Source organism: Gymnoscopelus microlampas (genome assembly GCF_963454915.1).
Source record: "Gymnoscopelus microlampas genome assembly, chromosome: 7".
Classification (NCBI taxonomy): domain Eukaryota; kingdom Metazoa; phylum Chordata; class Actinopteri; order Myctophiformes; family Myctophidae; genus Gymnoscopelus; species Gymnoscopelus microlampas.
This window is the reverse complement of record NC_139944.1, coordinates 28,607,287-28,617,657: the sequence shown is the minus strand read 5'-3', so window position 1 is coordinate 28,617,657 and position 10,371 is coordinate 28,607,287. Positions and strand designations below refer to the sequence as shown.

At 40.1% G+C, this 10,371-nt stretch overlaps 1 protein-coding gene across 1 annotated transcript; it reads left to right on the top strand.

Annotated features, from left to right (window-relative positions):
* Nucleotides 1–3,118: 3,118 nt before the first annotated feature.
* cep15 (centrosomal protein 15) lies at nucleotides 3,119–8,842 on the top strand. Its single transcript, XM_084062473.1, has 5 exons — nucleotides 3,119–3,165; nucleotides 4,649–4,772; nucleotides 4,931–4,999; nucleotides 7,710–7,769; nucleotides 8,098–8,842. Exons 2-5 carry the CDS (start codon nucleotides 4,680–4,682, stop codon nucleotides 8,272–8,274), a joined length of 399 nt encoding a protein of 132 aa, XP_083918599.1. The 5' UTR covers nucleotides 3,119–3,165; nucleotides 4,649–4,679; the 3' UTR covers nucleotides 8,275–8,842.
* The last annotated feature ends 1,529 nt before the right edge of the window (nucleotides 8,843–10,371 follow it).

Below are 10,371 nucleotides of genomic sequence, written 5' to 3'. Positions count from 1 at the left end.
TTTTTTGTTGAATGGTGCCAGACCCTGTACTAATGTACAGGGTCTGGCAGTCTTCTCTAAGCAGGCCATTTCAAAATGTAATAATCATAACTGTAAAATCCTTACTGGTTTTATAGTAGCAATAGCCCAAAACAGCCCAATTCATATTGTGTCACTCACTGAAAATAGCTGATTTTCAAGCAAAAAATATGTAAATTAATGACAAAGTATAAATTGTGATAGTATAAAAAGTACAAACACTTTGAAACAGTCAGCAGAGCCTCAACTGCAGTTATATCAAATCAGATACAGAACACATTATGCAAGCAAACAAAAACAGAAAAATGTAAACCCATCAGCAGTGCTTGTGTATTTGAAACAACACATTTGTTTAGCACACACACACACACACACACACACACACACACACACACACACACACACACACACACACACACACACACACACACACACACACACACACACACACACACACACACACACACACACACACACACATTTCCCCATGAAAAGCATTCACCATACTCATTTGAAAGTACCACAGCTCTGTTTGCACTGACAGTCAAGCAAACGGCAAAGCAGCCCTTGACGATAACACAAACCCTGAGAAATAATAATTGTATACTTTTCTCAATACAGTGGTGTGTGCATGAACCATATCTCTCCATCACAAGTCTTATAGTATAAAAAGCCACAGTCGATTCCCTGCTTAATGTCTTCAATCTCAGGCTGATGAACACATTAGTTTTTGTCCTTCACTTTGTGTCACTGAGATGTTGGCTGTTTTTGGTCTTACAAGCTTTTTATACTTCTCTTAAACATCTATAATACAGTTCTTGCTATATGGGAGTCTACGGTGTAGCAACACTGACACCATCAGACCAAAAGTTGTACAACAGCCCTCATACCAAAAGGTCTGATGGCATATGAGAGGTCCATTCTGTACTAGTATACAGTACTAGGAGTTCCATGTTTGGACACACCAACTCATCCAAGGGTTTTTCTTCATTTTTAATATTTCCTACAATGTAGAATATCTTGGCATTTTTTCAGCCAGCTTCATGAGGTTGTCACTTTTCTATAAATGAGTGTATTTTTGCTTTTCTTAGATCACATGAACAGAGTGGAACAGTTGGCCATGCATTTAAAGCAGGGAACCATAGTATTATCCTCATCAGAGAATGTGGAATACTTTATTACTGAATGTGACATTGTATGACCATCAAAACATTACCAGTACAACAAGAAACAATAGCATTAACATCTCATTTTAGTGTATGGTGTGTTTGTGCTAGCAGTATTTGAAAGAAAATGTTTAACCACATGAGTCCTAGAGTTCCTATTCTGGGTCATAATAGACAAACATTTAGAGAAAATAGGTGAACATTCTGCGAAAATAGCTGATCTACAAGCTCAGAGGCTATTTGACATACATTAAGTGGTTAGGCATTTCAGTAGATAGCTGTCACAGTGCATCCCAGATCCCCCCTGGTAGCACATGTTAGAGACATGCATTGTAAAGGGTGTAGGTTCAAATTCATATTTCACCCTGCACCCTTCTAAAGCCCTTTTGTTTGTTACGTTTTGGCATGAAATTAACTGCATACAAAATGTCCACACACACACAATGACTTTTCCTCCAATGCTCCAATTCCTCCGTTTAGGCAAATCGTTTCAACCACATGATATCTTAAAATGTAACATGGCAGGTTGCAGGTTGCCATGAAACGTAATGCACTCAGCAAGGATTCGCCATACTGATGGTGACCCTGTGTGCTTTCTGCTATAGCTGCTAGAGGAAAGGGCATGAAACTTGCTGAGCACATCCATGTTCCCTAGAATATGAACCCTATATCTTTGAATGACCCCATGACCTATCTTAAAGCGACACCCTCAGGCCAAAATGTGTGTGTGTCAAACAGAGAGACACACACACACACACACACACACACACACACACACACACACACACACACACACACACACACACACACACACACACACACACACACACACACACACACACACACACACACACACACACACACACACACACACACACACACACACACACCTTTTTTCAACTATAAAAGTTAACTGTAAATTAACTGTGATTAAAGACATCCACAGCACGCAAAGATTGTGGGAGTAAACCATAGAGTAAACGGTAAGAGGCCGCCATCTAGTGGTGATTTCATAGCACCGTGATCTCAACAGAGGAACAAATAAAATACAATAAATAAACCTATTTTTGACGGTGTTAATACAAAACAGATTGTATGTTAATACATTATTGTATTTTTGTGATATTCTCGTGGAGTGAACGCAAGGGGCACTATAGTCCTTTCCCACCAGTATGTGCGTTATACTGAAATTGGTAACCTATCCAATTTGTGACATGCTTGTTTGGAGAAGTTACAACCTGTCACACATAGCCTAATAATACTGTTATTTCACCCATACGGTAAACAAAGCCGGTTGGATACAGGGAAAGGGAAACCATGGAGAGGAAAAACGCGGCGCGAACGCTATTTCGTTAAGTCATAATATCCTTATTTTTAACTCTATGGCTGGGTGAGCAGGGCACCGTGCCCTCTCTATTATTTTTAACTCTATGCATAATATTTGATGTCACTCGTTTCGGTGTAACACAATATTCCGTTCAGTGTTGCCATGTCACCTTATTATAAGCGACTTTGGGCTTCTTTTTCTGTTTCTAAAGTGTACCTTGCTTATTTAGGCTTGCTTCCAAAACATTTTATTATTATTTAAACCAGTGGTTCTCAAATATTTTCATGAATGTTTTGTGCCAGGGAGGGAGGGTGCATTTGTGTTGTTTGTTATAATGATTAAACCATATATATATATATATATATAAATATTCCACATTTTATTGCACGATTTTTTTTAAAGCAGATCTTCAAGCTCACAACGCGTCGCATCGGAATATTTGGAATATTTTCAAATAGCCGATAAAGTACTGTGCTCATGTGGCCGTTATGAGCTTGTTTTCTTAGACCTGGTTGCTTATTTCTCTCGCAAAACCTGGCAACACTGACTCCATTGCTATGGATACGGTCAAAGCTTGAGAGGAAGTGACTGTACTGTTTACACAATGTCTGCGAGCGCCGACGAAGTTGAACTAAGCAAGAAACATGAGGAAATGTGAGCTGCGCATCTCGTTTTCAAAACAAACCCTCACATTCATTTGACAAATCTTGTATGTAGACTACCACTTGGATCGTATTTGAGGATGTCGTTTGCATCATGTGCTAATGTTACGCTAAAGCTACTGACGTAATGTTGTCCAGTCGACGTGCCACGGCTGGCTATTATACCATCCATAATTGTATTCAGTAATACAGCCATAGATTAGAACCACTACTTACCCAATAACTGCTGCGACTTGGGAACAGCTCTTGTCATATAGTTTAATATCCATCTGAAAGGCAGAAAATGTGTATTTACCAGTGGTTAAGTACTTACATTTTTTACTTAAGTAAAAGTATCAATACTGCTCTGTAGAAATACTCTGTAAAAGCCCAAGTAAAGTAAAAGCCCAGAATTAAAAATGTACTTGAGTAAAAGTACAAAAGTATTGGCATCAAAATCAAAATGTACTTAAAGTACCAAAAGTAGAAAGTACTCATTATGCAGAATGTCCCATTTCACAAGTTTTCAAATGTATTAAATGTATACAAATCTTTTGAAAATAGCAGATCTACAAGCTCAAGGGTCACAATGAGTCGCATCGCGACGCATGCGGTTGCTCAGCATCTCCATTATAAAGCTCACCATGTGCCTGTCTGGGATGGTCTCCAGAAGCTTCATATGTTGCCCACACAGCCAGAAAGTGTCGTTGGCAACTGTGAGATTCCAGGCAGGTTCTCTCCTGCCTGGAATCTGTCTTCTATGCCGTGGCACATGAGGGTCACCTGGTTTGTTGTCGACCTACTGCTTCGAGAGCCAGCTTGTTCTTTGGGCAGATGGCCTTAGCACAACGCCAGATCTTTGGCAGCTGTGAGTACTGGAGGCATGCAGAGAGGAAGAAACGGAGCCAGTCGGTTGCCTTTTTGCCTTGATGTTTTATGTACTCAGGGTGGATGCCGTGTATACTGTACAGGTGCACTACCAGTCTTCAGGCGTTGGGTGGCCAGACTCGATTTCTTGAGTCGTGAAGTTGATGGAATCGCATCCTGGGGCCCTGAGCAGTTCATGGACTCTCGCTGATGTTGTCCTAGTGTCTGCATTAGGCAAGCGGCGGCCATACTCGGCTAGAGCGACGCCATGGAGTTTGCAGTAATGGGACACTGCGCATGAGTTGTTGACCTTCCGGTGAGCTTGTTCAGGGACAGGGTCTGCCACGCCCGGTGGCTGATTCCACAGTCTCTGTCCATCGTTGTCTCTACGTTTCTCGTTAAACCTGCAAAATAGGTGTATGTATGTATGTATGTATGTATGTATATTACATATTACATACACATTAACTCACAATGGCTGGCCAATGCTACCAGAGATTGAAATCTCTGTCTTGTTATTATTATTAGTAGTAGTAGTATTTTATGTAAGTCACTCTTCTTTTATTCATAATTATTAGGCCACATACTGTCAAAAACTAAGCTTTGAAAGTGTTCTGTGCTGGGTCCAGTTTAGGAAGAAGAGCAGTGCTACTTGGATTGATGCAGAGCAGAAATGAACAGCAGAACAGCAAGAAGAGTCAGCGGTTGGTCGAGAGCCAAGCCGCCCAAGAGAGGAACGGCAGGCTCCTAGAGGTAACTCTTATGAATAAGATTTATTGTCACATCACAGGTTTACGGGTGTAACAAAGTGGGTGAAATTTATATTTTCAGTAGGTTCACTGCTCACTGGCTGCTGTAATAATCCTGTTCAGTGGGGATCAACACAGTTTTATCTTATCTGCCTACAACAGGATATACAGAAGCTAGAGGAGCGGCTCAATAGAAGGCAACTGCCACACCCAGATATCCTGGCATTGGAGGTGAGGTGCATCCACAACAAAATAAATAAATTGGATTGTTGTCATTTTGAATTTCTTCTCAATCTTTCAACTTCATTACAAGTCTTTTAACTGAATTAAATGAGTATAAACCTTTACAGCAATCAATCTACCATATGATTAAGCATTTTACATGGCATGTGTGTTATAATGTACTTTCACACAACACACATTACCACAAAATACATGAGGATACATGAGTCAGGACGGTGGTTTGTATCTATGGAAACATAGAAATAAAAGCATAGAGGCAACATGTCAAGAAAAGACCATACTGGTGGTCTGGCATGTTTAGATTTTCATTTGTCTATCAAGCCACACAACTATTCCACAATCTTCAAATACATAGAGTCTGTAACTACACCATGTAAAAGCCGCAAACGGACCGAAGCTGTCATCTGTTAATTATTTCCATTGATGAAAAAATATATATACATATATATATATATAGAGAGAGAGAGAGAATGTCCATTTCTGATACGCAGCAAGTTATATATACTTTGACTAATTTGATTTAGAGTAGGACAAATTTACGCGCCTGCAAAGAAACGGAAGTGGGCGGGAGACGGACATCGCTGTAGTTTCTTGTTATTTCAGTGGTTCTGTTGCACAAAACTTAGATCTGATTAAAGTTTTTCAAAAATAGAAAATTCTAAAATAGCCAATTGTAGCGGACATGGCGTAATAATTATGGGAAATATTAACGATAATTATGAAAATATTAAAAATATTTTCTGAAAAATCAAAATATTGATTTTCACCAAAAATTAAGGAATCGCGCAAATTAAGGGATTAATTCGCACCTCCACACAACCATGAAAAGGGCTACGCAAGAATCTTGGACACAGTAATGATGCATGGGTTCTGGTTAGAAAATGATTGGAAATATATGCGTTGAAATCAATTGGAAAGGACTTCCGTTTATACCAAAATAAAGTGTTTATTAAGATAAATCCTATGTAGATATTAAAACAACCAATGAAATGGGGAAAAGAACAATAGATCAATAACTCAAAAGATGATGAAACTGGTTAAAATCTCAACAAAATACAAAATCACAGATCTACAGTTCAATCAGGTCAAATCAGGAAATGGCCACATTTTGATCTACTAAAGGAGAAAGAGGGATTAAAGTCATAAAAGAAAAGAGAAAGATCAATGACTAAAAATAGCTAATCTACCCTTACACTACACTCAGGTTGCCACACCACATGTGAATGCATTATGCTCGCCTGGTCCATTGGGATAGGAGAGGAGATGATTCCATTGTCTCTGGGGGAGAGACCATGAGGCGTTGGCTAGCAGGTTTGGCTAGCATCCGGCTACCTCACTGCGTCACGCAGTTCTTCTCAGTCTCCACTCAACTTGGATTGAGGAGACAGTATGTGTGGCTTTTGGCCCACGTGTAGAGAGGGAACAGTTGGTCGTGGGCATCTGGTAGCGGTTCAGCAGTCCTCAGTCTCCATTCAAACTCGGATTTGAAGAGACAGGATGTGTGGCCGAGGGCCCACGTGTAGAGTAGAGGGAGCAGGGCGGTTGTTCCGGGTCAGCAGGGCATCTGGCTTTTGCTGGCTGGAGAGCTGGACGTAGGCTGTTGGCTCTTCTCGTTGGGGGGAGGGAGGACTCCGATCCACCCTTGTAGGAGAGAGAGAGGCACGGGGGAATGTTCACCCCGGAGAGATCGTCGTGGGGGGGGACGTGGCTATCGTCTGCCCCTGGGTCCTTTGAGAGCGTTGAACTGGGAGCCACCCAGCATGTAGAGCAGGAAGAGGGGACTTGGTCAACCCTTGGATCGTCGAGAAGCGGTGGAAGAGAGCAGCGGGGGACGGTGTCGGCTCGTCACCCCGGATTATTTAGAGAGTGGGAGAGGGGACTCTGTCGACCCTCAGGACATCAAGCGTGCAGTGGAAGAGAGAGAGAGAACTGGCTGAGCAGTTCTTCTTATAGGCAAAAGGAGGGGTCTCCTTCTTGGCCCATTGGGGGGTGTGTTGGAGGCAGCTGGGGTGGCAACCTCCTACCTTACAATATGAAAAACTAACACTTCTCTGCTAACTATCTTAGGGACTTCCTATTAACACATTTGACTGGATATTGGGAATCACAATGAAATTAGAATTCTCTAGATATTAAACATGACGGCATTATGTCAAATAGAAAGCAGGTAAGCATCAAAGTGTAATTAGCATGGAAGCATTTACATTTTACATCACCAAAGTTCATATTAGTGTTGTGGTCATAATGCAGGACAATAATTATATATTTTGAAGTCACAGAACATAATACATAAGCCAATTTATTCAAAGTTCTTGTTGCTCATTGTCTTGTGCTCAGTGAGTCTGTGTGTGTGATACTGTGTGCGCTTGGCAAGACATTCGTTGCATGTCGTAAAAATTCCATCCTTATCTCTTAAAAGATGCCGGACAGAGAGAGAGGTAGAGAGGAAACCAAAGAGCCTGTGTGTGTGTGTGTGTTTTCTGAAGACATTCCAATGGCCCATAAAGGTCCTCTTATCTGAAGATGCAGTTCTCTATTAGTGAGCTTGTTGGAGTTTGTTTTCCCTCTGAAAGGAGGGGGGGGGGGGGTCTTTTATGATGAGCTCCGGGTCCATTTGGTTATGAACTAAAAACAATATTAATTTGCTTTCTATGTTCACACCTGGCGGCCTCGGCATTATCATTACACAATCTACAAGGTCACAACGTGTCGTGCTGTAATGACATGGCAAATGGTGATGCCAGTGATAAATCCAAAGGTACACGCACACACACACACACACACACACACACACACACACACACACACACAGACCCTCTCATGAAATTATAGTAATTGCTTTGTAAACAATACCCAGGTACGATGGATGGCGATTATCCCACCATAATTGATGGAGTAATTCAGCATTTCTGTTCTATATCTATGTGTGTACCCATAGTAGAGACACAATCCTATCTCTGCTTGAATTCAGCCCAGCATGACCTGTGTTACATGTCATTCATTAGTATACTCTTGTTCTGGCAGATAATGTGGACATTCAGTGAGTCCGCATTTAAACCTAAAGCATTTAAACGTATCATGTGCAGATGAGATACTGGACATCTGTGGAGGAATCCATCCCTGACTGGGAGCAGTTCCTCCTGGGGAAGGGCCCCCACCCTACTGATCCACCCGGGTCATGTACTAGGAGAGCCAAACAGAGGGCTAGTGCAGCCCCAGATCACAGCTTGCCTCCTCGGCCAAAGGCAAAGCCTGTTAAATAACTGAATGGATGCGGTATATGTTGTTAAATAACTGAATTATGGAACCTGGTTGATAGGCCTATACTATATTGTATCTCGTGCAGGTAAGGACCAGCCTTTTTGCCATGTGGTTCCTGTGTGTGTGAAAAAATATTTTGTGAAATGAAATATGTCTTTGAGGTCTATTTGTGTGTGGTGTACTGCTGGCCACAAGAGGGAGCTAGTTTCATAGCTGAAAGAGAAAGAAAATTACTTCCATTGTGAGCTGTATTTTAAATCTTGATCAGGAACTTCACTGACCATCTGTTTATGTATTTATTGACTATTTGTATGATTATTTTGTATATAACTAGTGAAAAGAAACTGTATATTTGTAATCTATATTTAAATACTGTAATAAATATACTGTACATAATTCCACATTGGACAGCTCAAGTTGTTTCCATTGCACATATGTCCAGATCATCGTTGATCGCATATTATTTGCACATGACACTGCACTGTAAGGTACATACACAGTTTATAACTCTTTTCAATTATCCTGTTATTATAAATTTAAAAAAGTGAATTCCCTCATACTGTATATTGCACTGTCAATGGAATATGCTACGAAGCATTTCACTGCATCATGACAAATAAAACCTGTCATCTTAACATTTTGTAATTAGGTCTATAGTACTAATCTAAACATAAGCAACATTTGAACTATTATATATATCATTATTTCACCATTTATCATAGTAGGCTAATCACCTCATATTTTCATAAAAATGTGACTGTCTTTTGTTCTTATGTCATATTCCTATGCATAATTAGCATAATTGTTTATTTCATACCCTTTGCTAATTCCTTCAGGTTATTCTTTTGCAATTCTGCTCTCTTCAAAAGCCATTTAAACTCTTTATTGTGCTCTCGTTTGCACTTGATCTTGCCGTATATCTAATGCATTAGACAGGTTAAAATTATTAGCCCTAGCCATTGGAGCATGGTCTCACACATATCTCAAACCTTTGTGTAGCGTGTGGAGAGCCCTCTTTTGTATCTGAGCTACAATAAAGTTGTCCCTTCTCTATTACATAAAGGGCTGCCATAAGGATTTCTGTGTCCCGTGTTCGTTACACAAAAGACTTAACACAAGGACCTCTGTGTCCACTGAAATTGCTTTGTATTGTCCCTTTATTTAAGAATAGCTGGAGGTCAACCAGTTGGCATATGCTCATAATGCTCCATAGAAATGGGCATCCAATGACCCATTCACATCTGCAGATCCTTTAGGCTGTGAGGGGAAGTAATGGCAAGGGGAGAGTGGGGAGCTTAATATGATTGTAATACACCATGAAATCCTCAGTGTTTATTTAGTGTTACGGGTTCATTTGGTTACATTTGTGCACTCTGAGTTACAAATGGATAGATTTACTGTATCTTTGATAATGAGTTAATGAGTAAAAAAAAGAAAATACTCAAAATATCCATAATCTTCTCAAGTACATGGCAATCAGATGACATGGAGTAAAAAAGAATCCTCCCAAATAGTTTGGTTTACAGAACTGTTCAGTGTGTTATAACAAGGCAGACTAGTTTTGTGTAGGTGTAAGCAAATTGAAATGATTAAACGTTCATGACGTAAATAATAAACAAAAGTGTTATATTAGTCAGTAGCACTTAAAGGGATATTTAACTTTCAAAACAAAATTGGGTCATTTTATCGGACACGCCCCCCTTCCTATACAAAGTCCATTTTTAACATGTTAGATTCATCAAAAACACCCGTCCTTGGTTCTGGTGACTCATCCTGCCCTCCTAATACTTGAGGAGGCCGTATTTTTTCGATAACTTTTTTCATTTATTTGATTTATAAAAAATAAATGAAAAAAAAAACGTATTAGAAGGACAATATGAGTCACCAGAACCAAGGACGGGTGTTTCCGATGAATCTATCATGGTTAAAATGGAGTTACAATGGATTTGTATAGGAAGGGGGCGTGTCTGATCAAATGAATAATAAATATCTAAATAGAGAATCAAGAAACTTAAAAACTGTCTGGGGGGCTCACAAAAGCCTGAGTAGACTATAAAATGACGTCTGTTTGAAAGTCAAATATCCCTTTAATCTTGTAA

What these genes read in the sequence shown, in the direction of transcription:
- cep15 (XM_084062473.1), top strand. Translation starts at nt 4,680, where the DNA reads ATGCAGAGCAGAAATGAACAGCAGAACAGCAAGAAGAGTCAGCGGTTG. An exon ending in GGAACGGCAGGCTCCTAGAG is followed by an intron (nt 4,773 to 4,930) that starts GTAACTCTTATG and finishes TGCCTACAACAG; the next exon opens with GATATACAGAAGCTAGAGGA. An exon ending in TGCCAGTGATAAATCCAAAG is followed by an intron (nt 7,770 to 8,097) that starts GTACACGCACAC and finishes TATCATGTGCAG; the next exon opens with ATGAGATACTGGACATCTGT.